Source organism: Lutra lutra, chromosome 1 (assembly GCF_902655055.1).
Source record: "Lutra lutra chromosome 1, mLutLut1.2, whole genome shotgun sequence".
Lineage (NCBI taxonomy): Eukaryota > Metazoa > Chordata > Mammalia > Carnivora > Mustelidae > Lutra > Lutra lutra.
The window spans coordinates 188,731,725-188,750,889 of record NC_062278.1 but is presented as its reverse complement, the minus strand read 5'-3'; the positions used below and the strand labels follow the sequence as shown (position 1 = coordinate 188,750,889).

At 38.9% G+C, this 19,165-nt stretch overlaps 1 protein-coding gene across 1 annotated transcript; it reads left to right on the top strand.

Moving 5' to 3' along the window:
• Positions 1-600: 600 nt before the first annotated feature.
• KBTBD8 (kelch repeat and BTB domain containing 8) lies at positions 601-13,210 on the top strand. The gene is given in 5 exon segments (XM_047747187.1): positions 601-724; positions 1,306-1,516; positions 5,135-5,416; positions 5,418-6,247; positions 9,866-13,210. Coding segments are annotated over 5 exon segments (1,803 nt in total). The 5' UTR covers positions 601-708; the 3' UTR covers positions 10,330-13,210.
• Positions 13,211-19,165: the final 5,955 nt, after the last annotated feature.

Here is a 19,165-nt window from a genome sequence, read left to right as displayed (position 1 = left end):
AACCAGAGCACTCGGCCAAGGCGATGCAATTTCAACTGGGTGTCACAGGTGACTCATCAGAGATGGCTAGCTTTTGAGCCTCCTGATATTTTACTTCAGGGTGGAGTGTCAGATTTCCTTCGCATTTTTGGACAACAGCCCTCTTGTCCATTTCCAAATTTTTCTGGTTTCACAGCCTTCACCCAGAGTCCGTTTTCATACCGGAAGCTAGTCACTGGCGAGAGGTTTAGGGAATGAAGAACAAGGTAAAAAATAATAATAATAAATAAATAAAGAGCCGCGTCCCTGGAGAGAGGCCTAAAATGGGGAAATTTGCATTTCAAGAGCTTTCCCTACCCCAGCCCCTCAGAATGACAGCTCTCCTCAGCCAGAAGACTACCTCTCCCGGCAGGCACTGCGCGCCCCACGGACACAGGCTGGCGAATTCCCAGCTCTCCACCTTCGCCATAACCAGCCAATAAGAATCACCGGCGTGGGCCTCCGCCCTACTCGGACCACGCGGGAGCGGGGGCAATAAAACTACACTTCCCGAAATGCCTTGCGGACCTCATGGCCAATCGGAACACGGAACTCGGAGGCTAGGGGCGGAGCCGGATGCATAGGCCACCCCATTGGCCAGGTGAAGCTTAGAAGAGCCGGAACCCGGGAGCCAGAGAAGCGAAATGACATTTCCTCTTTAAATAGCTGGAGCCGGGGCCCCGTAGAGAAATGGCCGCGTCGGCAGGTGGGTCTAGTGGTGGCTGGGGAGGTGTGTTGCGGGAGAGGTGGGCCAAGGTCCAGGCTCAGGCTGTGAGCTGAGGAGGTGGCGATGAAGAGCCGGAGAGGAGGATGGGGAGGTGGAGAGGGATGAGGGGAGGGAGGATGGATGGCGTGGAGGGCGGTGGGCGGTCCGGCCGGGCAGCGATGGGGAGGCCGGGTACCCGCCACCACTTCGACCAGTTCAGTAGGCGGTTGAGGGGGCACTGGCGGGCCGCCATCCTTGGAGCTTCCCTCGTGAGGCTTCTGCCCCCGCTCTCGGCTGGGACGTTCTGGCTCTCGGAGGAATCGCCGCAGACACCGCGCCTGTTCTGCCTGCACAGACCCTCCGCGAGCACGGGATATCGGGTTCGCCGGGCTCCCGGAGGAGCAAGCTGGTGTTTGAACTTGCAGCGCAGCACTCACTCTCCCCCAGATCTCACCCCGCCGTCCCATTTGGTCGTGTATATGTACATAGATGTATTTTTGTAGGCGGGGGGTTGCGGGGGTGGGGGCGTGAACGCCGTAACGGGCTCCGAACTTCTTGTGGTTGTACGATTTTTCTCCTAGATTTAAGTAAGTCTTCCCCAACACCGAATGGGATTCCATCTTCAGACACAGCCAGCGATGCCATGGACCCCTTCCATGCGTGCAGTATTCTTAAGCAACTTAAAACAATGTACGATGAAGGACAGTTGACAGACATTGTAGTGGAAGTGGATCACGGGAAAACATTTTCCTGTCATAGAAACGTTCTTGCTGCAATCAGCCCCTACTTCAGGTATGATGATGATAGAAACTTCTGTTGATATCCTCACCGGGTTCCCTTTATTTCTCAGTGTTGCCCACTTGATTACAAAACGCAGATGAGACAATTAAATGAAGCCAATGAGTTTGTTTCCTGAAAATAAATAACAGGCCCTATTTTATTGAGCCCTTGTTTTTGACTTGACAGATTCTTCTAGAATTCGGGTCTTTGGTTTTTAAGTTAGTGAGTATGTTTTTGTTTGTTTCAGGTGCATAACTTCAAAATCTAGACTTGTGCTCCTCGGTCATTGTTTTAAATTAAATAGAATTTAAAATTCAGTTCCTTGGGCAAAGTAACCACATTCCAAGTGCTCAGTAGCCACATGTAGGTAGTGGCTGACAATTGCAAAACCGAGATATAGAGTATTTCCATCACTGGAAGTTTTAGTGGATGGTGCTGATTTATAATTTGTTCCAAAAACTTATCCTTGGGGCGTAGTTCTCTGGTGTATGTAACTCTTGGAATTTATATAATAGGGCATTCTTTTGAAAACAAATTACCATTCAGTAGATTGTTTTAATGCTATGGGGGAAAGCAATGAAATAAAAATGAATGAATATATCTTAGGCTCCAGACTAAAGATTATTTCCATGATTTCCAGAAGTGTTTTTAAGTTTTCCTTTTCATTACATTCTTCTTTGTGTATCAAACGTTTGAACTGTAAAATTTCAAAACTGGGGTTTAACAAAGATTTTCACACTTTGAGAGGAGATCACTGATAAAGACAATTTCTGCTTGAGTGTAACTTTTGTTTTTAAAGCGCTCACTTTTTTAAGCATTTCACTGTTCAGAAATGGTGCCTGAATGACAGTGAGATAATCTCAACTATGCTCTAAAGGTATTTTTGTTTTGTTTTTCCCTTTGAAGGTGCTTACCTTTATAGGGCATATATCAGTGTAATGTTCCAGACAGTAGTTTCTGGTTCCTCTTTCTCAGAATACTGGGTTAAATATAGTCCCTTCAGTCTGATGCTTATGATGTAACCATTTAGACTTGCCTAGGGATAGGTCATTGGACTGTTAAGTATTAACCATCACAAGGGAGTGAGCTGGAAGGAAAAAAAGAAGAAACTCCTATACACAGAAGGTATGAAGTTTGGCCTGGTAATGGAAGCTACTGATGGGATTCGATTATCCAGATTATCCATTAGATATGGTTAGTTCAGCTGTGCATTTAAATATATGTAATAACTACTACTACCAACTTCTGGGCTAAGCTTACTTTACATATATTGCTTTATATATCTTTACCATCCTGTCTCTGCACAGTTATTCCAATTTTACATGTGAAAAACTGAGATTTGGGGACGTTAAATGACCTGACTAAATCATCTAACTACTTACTAAGTGGAAGAGGCTGGGTTTGATTCCAGAGTCAGGCTTCTTAGTCACTATTATGACTTTTAATGAACAAGAGTAGGTCCCCTCTAAAGTTGCCTTTGAGAAATTTCTATTGTATATTAGATTTGAATAGTTTTAAAAAAATTGAAACTTGAAAGTGAAAATGTCTGTATCTTACTGAAGTTTTATACTCTAGCTTGTAATTAAAATTAGTTTGAAGACTTAGACAAATCACTTTAAAAGAAGTATGCTACAGTAGAGTTTCTTAATTACAAGAAATTAAGGAAAATGCTTGGAAAACTTTCTAAGCATAAGATGCATGAATTCAGATGAAGGTATTTGGCTAGAAAACTCAAGGCTTAGGTTCTTATCTCTTGCTAGAGAAGTTTCTTGGCACTGGTGCTGCTCCTTATGTGAGATCTAGGAAGACATACTTAATAGTTTCGAAGTCTTGCATCACTGGTGGAAAAAAAAAATAAAAATAGCTTGAAATCTGGCATGGCTGCTTCATGATCCCAGTGACTTGTCAGAATTAAAATCTGCATGATTATTGGAAACTTTCTGCTGCTCAGGATTTTGTATGAGGAAGTGTTCCATCTTTACGTAACATTTACAGATAGATCCTGTTAGAACAGAGGAGAACTCATCAAGTGTCACAGTGCTCCTGTGTGTGAGGCCAGCCTATTCAAGTCAGTAGAGTTCCCATGATAAAGGGGTATGTGGTAATGTTCTCCTTTGGGAGTTAATCTTTGCCTAATGAAGGGCTTTATTTTTCTTTTTAATTGGTAGCTGTATAGCTGAGTTTTTCAGCACCTGAAATGGAAAACCAGCTTATACATTGGGAGATCTAGTTTTCAATCATGAAAAAAAGCCTATGTGATATTAAGCTTAAAATTTATGTTGTAGAAGATAAAGTAGGCCTCAAAGATGGTTCTTCCAGGCAAACAAGCTTTATCATTGTACCCATGTATATCCCCAGTGATTCTCATTGTATTTTAAAATTAACAGTTTAAGGATTTTTTTTTTTTTTAAATAATCTAACACTTGAAAATGAGAGGGGTCTGTCTGCGTAAACAACTTTATCACCAATGTTAGGTCAGTTTCTTTAATAGACATGTACTAAGCACCCTAGGGCAAACAACCCTTTTTCCCAAAGGCTTTTTAAAAGAATTTTGATTTGATTTTTGCATTTAATTTTAAGAGCAGCCTAGAAAGAAGCCTTAAAGGAGGAAGGGGAAAGGCAAATGATGTATGTAAATGACTAATACTAAAATATAGAGCCAGGCTTTTGGCTACTTAATGTTTGGCCAAGAAAAGTCCCCAAAATGCACAGATATTTTAAATTAGAAATAAGTAAATAAATAAATAAACAAATTTGCTTTCAAAGGCAAAAGCTTGGGATTTTTCAAAACCATTGTCTCCAAAGCATCAATTAATTCTTAAATTCTCTTTAGAAGTATGCATTCTATTAACCTGGTATAATGTTTACTTCTATTCAGATATACATAGGTAAAATATGGTAGCTTTGAGAAAACTGAGTATATTTCATTAAGCAAAGGTTTTCAAAATGTCCAAGAGAAAGTGAAGTGAAGTTCTTTATATTCCTTATAATGATTAAGGAAGCATTCAGAAGATAATAGTTTTAAAAGGAAGTAGTAGAGAACATGAACTTCTGAAGAACATTTTGTTTTTCTGAGATGAGATTTTTAAAGATATATTTCAGGGACAAGTTGCCTTGTACACTTTCATTGGGACATGAAGAGTTCAATCAGACAGTCTGTGTATGCTAATATATCATTTTGCCACCTCATAGGTATTGTTAAATTTTCTGATTGGTCTGGTAAGTTAATATCTCAAGTCCTTAAGGCAACTTGACCAGACTCCTGGATAGGGGCTCCAAGGAAAATAAGGTGTCCTGGCTATCGAACTCTGTGTCTAAAACTAATGATGTACTGTATGTTGGCTAATTGAATTTAAACAAACAAACAAAAAAAAGAAAATAAAAGAAAAGAAAAAGAAAAAGTAAAAAAGTGGACTGGCCCTGAGAATAGAATTTTTGAGATTAGTCAGATTAAATCCTTACTCTAGATGATCAGCTTTTACCCCCATTCAGAATATCAGGAAACACACTAAAATATTTTCAGTCTCCAAGGTTATCTTTGTGGTAAGGTAACTGTATACTTTAAAAAATTTGTCACAATAATTTTTATTTGGAGTGCATATATACTATTAACCACTCTTTCCCTCCTAGATCCATGTTCACTAGCGGCCTTACAGAAAGTACTCAAAAAGAAGTTCGAATAGTTGGTGTTGAAGCTGAATCAATGGATTTAGTGTTAAACTATGCCTACACCTCCAGAGTGGTTCTGACAGAGGCCAATGTTCAAGCCTTGTTCACTGCAGCTAGCATCTTCCAGATTCCTTCCATCCAAGACCAATGTGCTAAGTACATGATCAGTCATTTGGACCCACAGAATTCTATTGGGGTCTTCATCTTTGCTGATCATTATGGTCATCAGGAACTCGGAGATCGTCAAAGAATACATTCGTAAAAAGTTTCTGTGTGTCACCAAAGAACAAGAGTTTCTCCAGTTGACAAAAGACCAACTGATAAGTATCCTAGATAGTGATGATTTAAACGTAGACCGAGAAGAGCATGTTTATGAAAGCATTATAAGGTGGTTTGAACATGAACAGAATGAAAGAGAAGCGCACCTTCCAGAAATTTTTGCCAAATGCATACGTTTTCCTCTGATGGAGGAGGCCTTTATCGAGAAAATTCCACCTCAGTTTGCACAGGCTATAGCCAAAAGCTATGTAGAAAAGGGCCCATCCAATACTAATGGCTGCACACAGAGACTTGGAATGACCGCGTCCGAAATGATCATATGCTTTGATGCTGCCCACAAACACTCAGGAAAGAAGCAAACAGTGCCTTGTCTAGATATAGTCACAGGAAGAGTGTTTAAACTATGCAAACCACCAAATGATCTAAGAGAAGTTGGGATTCTTGTATCACCAGATAATGATATTTACATTGCAGGAGGGTACCGGCCCAGCAGCAGCGAGGTCTCCATCGACCATAAGGCAGAAAATGATTTCTGGATGTACGACCATTCCACCAATAGGTGGCTTTCCAAACCCCCCTTGCTGCGAGCCAGAATAGGCTGCAAACTGGTGTATTGCTGTGGTAAGATGTATGCAATAGGAGGTCGTGTTTATGAAGGTGACGGGAGAAACTCACTAAAATCCGTGGAGTGCTACGACAGCAGAGAGAATTGCTGGACGAGCGTTTGCGCAATGCCTGTTGCAATGGAGTTTCATAATGCTGTGGAGTACAAAGAGAAGATCTATGTTTTACAGGGTAGGTGCCTACTGGTTTATTCTCCAGGAGAGGGGAGTAGGTCAAATGTGGTTTACGTACTTACGCTAAAACAGATGTTTGTGCTTAACTGAGGACTCCTCCGGCTTTCTTATCTTAAACTGTTGCCAGTCTTTTCTTTTTTTTTTGCAAGTCTGTTCTTTAAAGGAATTATAAAGGCAGTAAACTTGGGAATCAAAAAAGGCAGGGATCTCTAAGACACTAAAATGATTCTGTGAGTTTTTTATGTCTTACTGTGTTTGACATCATGGGGGATAAGTATTTTGAAAACACAATTTAGTGAATACCTGTTCAGCATTTTGGGGAGACTTTCAGAGCCATTTTTGACTCCAAGCTTGATGCAGGACTGTTTTACTCTTTAATAATACATAATCAAGAGATGTTGTAGCAGCTACTTCTCATAGAACTTTCTGGATTAGTTTAAAAGAGAAAAAAGAACGAAGAATTTTGTGATAAGCCTTATGATTTCAAAGGTTAGGAAACTTAATTATAAAGAGTTTGAAATTATAGTCTTTATTTTTTTTTTAAGATTTTATTTATTTATTCGACAGAGATCACAAGTAGGCAGAGAGGCAGGCAGAGAGAGAGAGGGAAGCGGGCTCCCTGCTGATCAGAGAGCCTCATTTGGGGCTCGATCCCAGGACTCTGGGATCATGACCTGAGCTGAAGGCAGAGGCTTAACCCACTGAGCCACCCAGCTGCCCCTGAAATTATAGTCTTTAGATTTAATTTCACTGCAGCGTATGATACCTTCCATAGTATGTTTCAAGTTTTTCACTGAAAAGCTTTGAGGTGTTACCTTTTTCTTTACATTTGCTATTATAAGGAACTATCTGATATACCTTAGCTTTATTATTTTAATTTTTTAAAGATTTTATTTATTTATTTGACAGAGACAGAGACAGTGAGAGAGGGAACACAAGCAGGGGGAGTGGGAGAGGGAGAAGAAGGCTTCCCATTGAGCAGGGAGCCTGATGCGGGGCTCAATCCCAGGACCTGGGATCATGACCGAGGCTTAACCCACTGAGCCACCCGGGCGCCCCTAATATACTTAGCTTTAAAAAAATTATTTGTTTAAACTATTGAAGGCTAGTATTCTGGCGAAGATCATGTACTAGAAGTAGAAAGAAGGACTAAGTAAGTATAAATAAGATATTTGATCCAAGGTTCTAATTAGTGATAACTAATTTTTCTTTTAAAGATTTTATTTATTTATTTGACAGAAAGAGAGAGAGAATAAAACCAAGAAGAGAGGGAGAGGGAGAGGGAGAAGCAGGCGCAATCCCAGGACCCCGGGATCATGACCTGAGCTGAAGGCAGATGCTTAATGACCGAGCCACCCAGGCTCCCCTAGTGAGAACTAATGTTTTCCCTGTGTTTGGTTTCTTAAACATTTTAGTTGCTTGAATATTGAAAACAGTGATGATAATACCAACATCCTTTTTCTCTTCTGGGTTTCTTTCTTTCTTTTTTTTTTAAGGATTTTATTTATTTGACAGACAGAGATCACAAGTAGGCAGAGAGGCAGGCGTGGGGGGCAGGAAGCAGGCCCCCTGCTGAGCAGAGAGCCTGATGAGGGGGTGGGGGGGTTGAGGGGGGAGGGCTTGATCCCAGGACCCTGAGATCATGACCTGAGCTGAGAAGGCAGAGGATTAACCCACTGAGCCACCCAGGTACCCCTCTCATCTGGGTTTCTTAATTGCTTATATATGTTTTCCTCACACTATTACTTTAATAAAACAAGAAAAAAGGGGTGACTCCTGTGTAAATACATGATTTTTTAGCTTTTATACCATTTAAAAGAATATGTTCTTCGCTCTCATCTTTTATTTGACTAGAAATGCCTGAACAAATTTGTTTAAATTTCAATATCGAGTTAATTCTCCAAAAGGAGTATCACTATCTAATACCTTATTTTTGTTAAATAGAAGAATGGACATGATTAGGTTTGTTGGTCTTGCCGAATAATGGAATATAAGCCTGGATGTATAATCTGTCCAATATGGTTGGATAAGTTATATCATTCAATATGATGATGCTTTGCTATATATATTTTGGTCTTGCTGGCTGACCATTTGATAGAATTAATTAAAAGACTTTCAATTGGAAGGTAAAGGTTATGTACTAATGTGAATACTAAAGCAAAGTAACAAGGAATTAACAGAATCTCAGGGCTGGAAATAAATATTGCTTAATCCGAGGTTACATTTTATATAAGAGGAATCTGAGGCTCTGCAAGTTTTCTTAATGACCTATCTGGTTTAAGTTATTAAGGGGACTTTAGATTTTAAAAATTAACTTTTTTTGTGAGTCATCTTTTTATAAGAAATTCATTGAGAGGTAGTACCTGTTAGAAACTTTTATTTTCTATTGTCTTTTTAAGAATCCTGTTAAAAGTCATGAGGGGGGACACCTGGGTGGCTCAGTTGGTTGGGTGTCTGCCTCAGGGTCTTGGGATTGAGTCCCACATCGAGCCCCACACTGGGCTCCCTGCTTGGTGGGGAGCCTGCTTCTCCCTCTCCTTCCCTCTCGTTCTCTCTTTTTCTCTATCTCTGTCTCTTTCTCTCTCTCAGATAAATAAATAAAATCTTTAAAAAAGTAAATGAGGGAAGATGATGTGCAACTAAAAGATGGCGGTTTAACAAGCTCTTCTAAGAAGAATTCAAATTATAGTGTCACTATTACTAAGTAGGCAGTTCAATTTGTAGATAAGAGTAAATCTAGTTCAAAACAATTTTGAAGGGGAAGCTCAGTTTAGAAGTAGGTATTTCTAATCTAAACAAAGCCTCTTTATATAAATAAAGTTGACATAAATAGTTAGAGGCTTATACTGTACTGTATGTGGCTACTGGAGTATCGATCGAGATTTTTAAATGAAGGGTTTTATACAAATGCTATAACTAGCAAAATTCTTGTAAATCTTCACTGGTTTAATTCTTTTGGACATTTTTATATTAGCAGTCTGACTTAGCACCCCCTTTTATCACCAAAATAGAGTAGAAAATGACCTGAAGTCAACTCCATGAACTGTGTGTTTTCTATCATATTAAAGCCACGTATTCTCCTCTTACATTTGTCTTTGAATTATAGCAGCACTAAAGTAAACGTATTAATGGCCCATAGAAGTCAATCTGAACAATTCCATGTGCTATCTTCTAACTAAGTAATTAGCACATAAATGTGGAGTGGCTTATTCATGATGAAGCTGTGTACATACTCTGATCTTACTGGCTAACCATTAGTGATAATGCTTTTTTAGAGCTGGCTTAAAATATATTTTCTAAAATAGACACATGTATAGAATAAATGGAGCCAAGCTCTCAACTATTATTCTGCCTTAAAGCTAAAGTAACTCCTTGTACCTACCTCTTACAAATCCCCCAATTCAGGCTAACTATAATACTGTGTGTTATGTTCTGCCATGGAATGAAGACATTTTAAGCTATTTTATACTATAGAATGTATCTTTGGAGATTATACAAGAAATAGTTTAGAAAGTGAAATATTTGGAAAATTACGCTTTTCAACATAAAACTGAAAAGAGACATGTAAATATATATATTCTTGTCTTCTTTCTTTCTTTCTTTTTTTTTTTTTTAGGAGAATTTTTCCTCTTCTATGAGCCTCAAAAAGACTACTGGGGTTTTTTAACCCCCATGACTGTGCCTAGAATCCAGGGCTTAGCAGCTGTATACAAGGACTCTATCTACTACATAGCTGGAACCTGTGGAAATCATCAACGTATGTTTACTGTAGAAGCCTATGATATTGAGCTAAATAAATGGACTCGGAAGAAGGACTTTCCATGTGATGAGTCCATAAATCCATACCTTAAACTGGTACTTTTTCAGAATAAACTACATTTATTTGTTCGAGCTACTCAAGTGACCGTTGAAGAACATGTCTTCAGAACCAGCAGGAAAAATTCCCTTTACCAATATGATGACATCACTGACCAATGGATGAAAGTGTACGAGACCCCAGACAGGCTCTGGGACCTTGGCCGGCATTTTGAATGTGCTGTTGCTAAACTCTATCCTCAGTGTCTTCAAAAAGTACTTTAATGAGTAGCAGGCCTTAGTGAGCTCACTGGCATCTTATGCTTGGGGAACTTTGTCTTTCAATGATACAAGAAGTGCTGTCAGTATTTAAGAAGCTGAGAGAGTTTGTACATGGCAGTGGGTGCTCTTAAAGATTATGGCATAGGGAGGGATTTCTTTTCATCCTTGTGATGTTTTCATTTCATTAAGCAAAAGGTAACAAAGTGCAATTATCAGCATTTTTTTTTTTTCTGGTATAAAAGTAATCATTTTCATTCTAGAATTTTGTGATAGTTCATCACTGAGATACCAGATGAATCAACAACTATGCACTCTTAGAAGAGCAGTTAGGGTATTATGGTTAGAGACATCTGAACTAGTTTGATGTGACTTTTTTATTTTAAATACGGGTAAAAATTTGAGGCAATATCACTAGGACTTTAGCTGTGACCTCTCCAACACAGAGAAGCACTTAGATCCTCATTCTATATATATATATATATATACACACATATGTATGTATATGTACATATGTATATGTGTATGTATATATATATATATATATTTGTGTACTGTTTTCAAGTGTACTGAGATTTAAGTATGTTTTTAGTGTAGGTTGAAGGAAAACAAATCTGTCTGAGAAAGAGCTTTTAGTCCGATTGTTTCACATTTCCCATGTAACTTTAAGTTAAGCTAAAGTTTTAAAGTCGCAGTTTTTTTTTTTTTTTTTCTGTTGATAACTTTTTTAAGTGCTCACACTGTCTCATTATTTACAAATCCCGAAAAGGGCTTAAATTCATAGGTGGCTGGTGCTAGTATAAGTGAATTCATGTGTCTAGCTAGATAAGTTTAAATTGTCTGAGCCTGTGCTTACCTTTTCAAGTTGGTATGCTGGTTTCGTGGCATAGTACTTTACCTGTTGAACTCCTGTGACTTCACAAGATTCTCTGCTTAAATGATAGCAAGATCTCTAACTGGACTCAGTTTTAGAATAATGAGAACATGACACTCAGTTTGCACTAACACGGGCCTTTTTGTTGCCCTACCTCCTTTTCCCATCCTCCCCCCCACCCCTTCATTATCGGTACAGTGGAAGGTGACTTATTTCTCTTCTGCACAGAGCGTAATGTGAAGTTTTATACCTGCTTTTACAATTTTGTTTTCTAAAAACCTAAAACTCCCGCAGTGGTCTAATTTAATGGCTTTTAAGTTACATATGACCATTAAAACCTCATTTTTTTTTTTTTTTTTGGTTTTTTTTTTTCATTTTTGCACTTAACAGATTGTATATTTTTACAGTGAAAACCTTGTTCTGGCTGAAGGTATTGAGAGGGAAAGGGCGAGTGAGTAGAACCATAGCATTGTAGGTACTAAATCACTTTTCATACTGAATGGATGAATTTCTAACAATCAGTTAGTAATAGTAGCATAAAGGACAAACCAACTCATTTGTAATACCCAAGGCAGATATTTGCATTAGTAACTTGTTTTTTACTCTGCCTAGAATAATTGATAAAGGATATGGGGATAGCCCAGTAGAACATTTTGATTCTGTTAAAGAAAACAAAACTGGCATGGTTTGTATTAAAAAACTCTGCACAAATTGTCATGTGATACTGTGAAACAAATTTAAAAACATTGCCTCTTTGCATCACATACCTCGTTTTTCAGAAACTTTCCGAACTGCTTGTCCTTGACCTCTACAAGTAAGGAACGTTTTCTGAAGCAGAATTTAAAGTGGACAGCATTTATAGAATTAACATTTTAAAATCTAGTCTTAGGAAGTTGGCTATGTGGTTTCTTATTGGCCTTGATAGTATGTCTATAATCTCTTTATAAACTTTGTCAACCACCTTTATTCTCTCTAGTTTTTCTTGATCTGTTGTGGGCTTCTGTTGTGAGTGTTTGAAGCATCTTTCCAGTGTTGCATTGCTGAGGGGAGGAGAAAACTAACTTTGCAAGAGATGTTCATGTAATTTACTTCTGAAAGCTTTGTTGAATATGGATTTCCTGCCGCTTTTTGACAATCTTCTGTATTTATTTAGAAAAAATGTGTTACTTGAAAACATGACATAGAACAGTGAGTTAACAATTTATATGTGCCGTGTGATCTATAGGAATACAATATACTGTGGCTAATTCTGCAGATTTTTTTCTGTTCATCTGCACAACAGTTGATCCTTTGCTATAATCATTTATATTGGGGGTGTGATCTAAGCATAGTGTGTCAAAACTAATGTTTAGAATTTGCTATGGGAGTAGAGTATATATGAATTTTGTACGAAGAACTATTTGTTTAAAATTATATAACTGGGGATATTTTGCCACTTTTAAAATGATTTCAGAAGAGGTCCTAGAGAGCTAAGATTAGTAATTTGTGTGGGTATATATGTTTAGATATTTAAGGTACGTTTGCATAGTATGATGAGAATATAAGTAAAAGGCACAATGGGGACTACAGAATTAAAATATAGGCTAACATATGCCAGTCCCACTTGAACTTTGTTTTTGCATTTGAAGAATGTATGTAGCACTTTCCTATATATTTTTTACATATTGAAAACTGGACTTGGTATAACTATGTTATAGGAAAGTAGAAACTGTATTCTTTATTTCCCATCCTCATTTTCTGTTGAGTTGATGCTTACGCATCAGGCTGATTTCACTGGTGCATGAGGAGAAGTGGGTGTGCTCTGCAAGGAATCAGATTCCCTATGTGAAGCAGTTTCAAATGGCATTCAATGTTCAGTGCTCAGGTATGGAGTAAGTACTGTAGTCCTTTGGGGGCAAATGTGTAGATGTTTTTAAACATTTTGCCATAATTGCACAATTTTTTGCATTTTTACCTGATGGCATTGTTTCTTATAATAAAATCTTTTCTCATTAAAAACTTCCACTGTTGTAACATGACCTCTGACTAGTGAGTTCCACAGAATTAAAAACTGGTGAAAAACATGAAATACCTTCTGTCTTAGTGGAATAGAATAAGATTTTAATCTGTCAAATATTTGGCCTGTGGTACAAAATGAACTAGTTAATATCACCTTACATAATGGTCTTTAAGTTCTAAAGCAAGCTTGCTTATATTAGTAATTCCTTTGTTCACTTCGCTTTGGTCTAAACTTTTGTTACTCCACTCCTCTCTTTCAGCTCACATCCAGTGTGTCAGAAAATCCTCTCCCCTCTTCCTTCAAAACATACCTAGACTCAGACCACATACCACTGTGCACCAATGTCACCACAGTCTAAAGTAGCCTACCTTGACTGGTTGTAATCTATTCTGTTCTCCACTCAGTAGCCAGAGTGATCTTGTTAAAACACAAGTTAGATGACATCCTTCTTCTGCTCAAACCCCTCTGGGAGATGACTTCTCATCTCCTCTGGTATGAGATCCAGATGCCTTCCTTACACGATCTACACCTCACAACCCCACCTCCTGGACCTCATCTACCATTCTGCCAGCTCACTCTGTGCCAGCTGCACGGACTGCTGTTCCTGAAGCATGCCAAACCCTCCTAACATCACTGCTTTTGTCTTTGGTCTGTCTTTTGCCAAGGAAGTCCTAATAACTCACTTACTTTACTCGAGCCTTGATTAAAATTCAAGAGAGGACTTCCCTGCTCACCTTATGGAAAACAGAAACACTCCCCTTCCAACTCCACTCTTACACACCCCACCTATTTTTCACCCATCTTCCCCTATTGGAATGTAAGCTCCCAGAAGGCAAGGGATTTGCTGTATTCATTATGCACTTCGGATCTGAGTCTAGCATACACTAGGCACTCAATAAATGTTCGTAAAAAAGAAATGAATTTTCTCTTGAATCTTAGGAAACCCTGAGAGGTGATAGGACCTGTAGAATCAACTGTTTTATCAGATAGGAAACAAAGATGAAGTCAATTGCTGAAGGTCATCTAACTAATAAGGGGCTCATCTGGGATTAGAATAAAGATTTCCACTCTCACCATAGTCTAGTTCCTACATGCTCCATTAGTTCCAAACAAAACTGATAGAAAAAGGTAAGATGCTTTCTAAGGCAACACAACTACTCCCCAACAGTATTATCTAAATTGGAATTTTTACTGTGATTGATTCTCAGCAAGGGAATAGATGAGGTAGGAAAATACATTTCCTTCGTCACCCCACCCGGATACCCCGTCTTTATATCATTCTGCTAGCATACTACTGTTATGATTTCTGTTCCTCATATACGGTGAAGAAAAAACAAGAAGAAAAGACTTGTGAAATACTGATTTAGAGTACTGTGATTTTGGTTCTTAAAATGACTTGCCATTTTAAAATCTTGGTTGTATGCCTCTGGTTTTTATTGAAAAATTATTTGGAAATACAGAATTTAAAAGTGATCTCGTGTCTCTAACTCTTCAGAGCAATGCTGTGAATAACATCTGCTAAGCCTTTTCGAAGTGGAATTTGGCAATTTATTTAATGGATTTAAGTGAGAAGGAGAGTGTATTTTCCCCTCATTTTGTGCTTCTAAGATACACTAAAACTTCTTGACTTAGAAGTTTGGTAGACAGAGTTCAAGTGGTTTTCAATAGTAAACATGAAGAGGTGACATTAACCACTATCGGTTCTAGTTAGTATCAAGTTGATGAGTCCTTAATTCTTGTTCTTCACACTTCATTTTGACTACCTGCATCTCTCTGATAGAAGATCCCAGAACCTAGAAAGTTGGGTACCTGGCACAAGGGTCTGCTGGTTTTCCTTTCTCTTTTGGTAACCGGCTTTAACCCACAAACCGTGTCAGTACATAAGGAAGCTACTCTACATGTCTGGACAGGTGAGTCAATATGGCTGTCATTTCAAAGAAAGGGAAAATTACAGTCACAAAGTAAACATTTAGAGGTTTAAACTGCTATGCCATAAAGGCAAAATCTTAATCCATTAAAGTGTGAAATGTATTATGTCTGCCGAGGGGAGCACAGTCCAGTATGACTAGGTAACCATGACACAATATTTACTTCCACTTCTTTTAAACTGTATATATATATATATTTTTCAAGATTTTACTTTTGAGAGACAAAGCAGTGGAGGGGGTAGGTCGGTGATAGGGAAGATCAGAGGGAGAGGGACAAGGAGATTCCATGCTAAGTGCTAAGTCTGATGGAGGGCTTGATCCCATGACCTGAGCCAAAACCAAGAGTTGGACCCTCAACCAACTGAGCCACCCAGGCATCCCACAATCATATATTTTAAAACATTAAAATGGCACAAAATATGCAATAAACATCCCACTAGCCACCCACCTTTATTATTCAGACTTTCTTGCTCAAGAACCCTGCTATCAAGTTTTTGGGATCATTGAGATGCTAATCCATGGTTCCCACTACTTTTTCCACTATGCATCAGCCCCTACTGGGGAACTTTCCTGAACTTAGCCAAGGTCAATTCCATGATTCATTCAGAATACCGTTATTTTACTTTTCCTCAGTTACCTTGCCTTTCTTTACTACTGCCATACTTGCCTGACAAACCCCAACCCTGAATGATCGCAGCGCTGAGCTTTCTCTCTGCCTGGCCCTGAGTGGCAGAAATACCACATCGTCAAGCGGAGAGACTATAAAATGATACACCTCCCATGGGTTCTCAACATGGTGTGGCAATTGTTGCCTTTTCTCAAACTGCTGTATTTTATTTTTTTTTTATCCCTCGTTGTTCTTAGGTCTTTTAAGTTTCTTCATGATATTTCGAAAAGACAGAAGTCATTATATAGGCTCTCCCCCATCTCCCCTCCACCTACCGAATTTTCTCTGCTCTTCCACTTAACAGAGGAGGAAGGGTACTGTTTTACCTGTTGCTTGTGCTCCAGCTCCCCCCCACTGCCCCTCAAGGCCTAGGTTCCTTTATCATTCCCTCTCCTGAATCATCCAACATTCCCTCTTGCTTGGCTCATTTTATTAGTACAAAGTTAAATTCCACATATGAGTGAAATCATATGGTATTTGCTTTCTCTGACTGACTTATTTCGCTTAGCATAATACCCTCTAGTTCCATCTATGTTGTTGCAAATAGCAAGATATCATTCTTTTTGGTGGCTGAGTAAACTGTATATATATATATATATATATATATACCACATCTTCTTTATCCATTCTTTAGTCAATGGACATTTGGGCTCTCTCCATAGTTTCACTATTGTTGGTAATGCTCCATAAACATTGGGGTGCTGGTATCCCTTTGAATCTGTATTTTTGTACCCTTGGAGTAAATACCTGGTAGTGCAATTGCTGGGTCATAGGGTAGTTCTTCTTCTTCTTCTTTTTTTTTTTTTTAAACATTTTGAGGAACCTCCATACTGTTCTACACAGTGGCTGCATAAGTTTGCATTCTCACCAACAGCGCAAGATGGCTCCCCTTTCTCTGCATTCCCATCAACACCTGTTGTATCTTGTGTTGTTAATTTTAGTAATTCTGACAGGTGTGTGGTGGTATGTACAGTGATTTTGATTTGTATTTCCCTGATGAGGAATGATGTTGAGCATCTTTTCATGTTTCATGTGTCTGTTAGCCATCTGTATTGGGGCACCGTGTTTTGAAAATTCTCCTTTCACTGGCCTCTTATTTATTCCGCTTTACTGGTTCCTTCACTCCCTGGGTCCTCTTCTCCTTTCTCTTCTTATTTTGTCTCTTCTCTTCTAAACCTCATGTATTTCTAGGTATTAAATGCCATTTGCATACTGATGACTTCCAAATTTGTATTTTCAAACAATACTTCTATTCTTGGTTCTAGATTTACATCGGACTGCCTACTAGATAGCTCTTCTTGGGTTGGTAGAGATATCTCATTTCCGTCATTCCCTGCATCCACTCAAGCCATCGAACGGGTCCGGAAAGCTCTACCCACAAAATGCAGTTTATATCTGTCTGCTCCTCTCCATTTTCACTACTTTCACCTATATTAAAGCCAGTCTTCCACTGTAGCAACAGCACCACAACAATTCCTACTTGAACTTATATTCACATTCTCAGTAATACATCCCTAGTACGAGAGCCAGAGTGGCCTTTACAAATGGTATTATGTTTTCTGCCAACTGTAGAACATAGCAATTGCTTTCCATCAGGTGCTACATAAATGGCCCCTTGCTTACTTCTCCAAACTTACCAGTATCACTGGCCCCCTTCCCTTGCTACCCATTCTGTAGCTGTGGCAGACCTTGTAGGTGGTCCTCCCATATATCCTTGCATATTGACCTTTATGGCTTCCAATTACAACTACTTGCAATTCTTGCTAGCTCCTGGACCTCGCTTGCTCCACTCTCATGCAGGCTGGAAGTGCCAGAGAGTTAACATCCCTGAGGACTGGACTTCAGCCAATTCCTGATGGGATTTAGTTGATAAAATCCTAGCTTCTTTCTACAGGCAGGATAAGTGAAGCTTGTTCTACACTATCCCTCAGTGTTCCCCAGTATAAATGAATCCTAGCAGCCCATAATAGTAACCTGCATGATAACCACTCCTTCCCTGATTCCCTTTCCTGCTCTCCTCCCAATGGCTCTTGGGACATCCCACCTCCCCTCAATGAATTTCTGGCACTCAAATCCTTGTATCAACGCTCAAATCTTTGCTCAGGATTGGTTTCTGCAAAAGCTGAACCTGAGACACTGAGACTTTTTCAATTCCTCGGGTGTCCTCCCTACATTATGAACTTTGTTCATGCTGTTTCCTGTACTTGGAAATTTCTTCTCTTCACCTGCTCTTTGTATGACCATTTCATTTTCATCTTTCAGGTCTCAACAAAATCTTCCCTGATAATCCTAGCAAAAATAAATGGCTGATCACGCTTGCTCACACCAGCCAAAGTGGTTTCCTTCCCTTAACTTCTTGTTTCTGTGTCCTCACTAAACAGTCAGTTCCATGAGAGCAGGGACCAGGTCTATTTGCCATGCAATAGTCCCCAGTACCTGGAAATGTGTTGAGCACATAACAGACTTTTAAAAAAAATAAATGTTTAATTTCAAAATAGTTTTAATTTATAGAAAATTTGCAAAGATGGTGCAACGAGTTCCTTTATTCCTCACATCCAGTTTCCTCTATCATTCATATCTTTTATTAATGAGCCAATGTTGGTTCATTATTATTAACTAAATACTATACTTTCAGAAATCTTTAGTTTTTATGTAATGTCCTATTTATGTCTCAAAATCCCATCCAGGATGCATTTATTTGTCATCCTCCATAGGCTCCTCTTGGCTCTGACAGTATTTCACACCTTCCTTGTTTTTGATGACTTTGACTGTTTTGACACGTGCTTACTGGTCAGATGTTTCATAGAATGTCCCTCAGTTGGCATTTGTTTGATGTTTTTCTTATTTTTAGACTGCAGTTTTGTATTTTGGGGAGGAATTTTCCACAGGAAAAAAAATACCATTCTATCATCATCTTAAAGGTATATACTCTCAATATGACTTAGTGCTGTTGATATTAACCTCCATCACCTGGCTGGGATAGTGTTCGTCCGGTTTCTCCACTGTGGAGTGGAGACCATTCCACACTGTACCCTTTGGAAGAAAGTCACTATGTGTAACCCACACTTAAGGAGTGAAGGGTCACATTCCATTGCGTAGGGGTAGGCATCTACATAAATTATTTAGGATTTTTCTGCACAGATTTGTCTCTTATCCCTAATCTATTTATCCAGTCACTTCCATCAGTATCGACTCATGAATATTTATTTTATACTTTGGATTATAATCCACGAATTCTTTATTTGATGGCTCAAACTGTTACAACTTTGGCCACTGGGCGCTTTTTAACAGGTGCCTGTGTGTACCTCTGACATACTCCCATCAGTGTGAATAGTTCTTTTTTTTTTTTTCTTTAATTGGGAGGACAGTTTTCA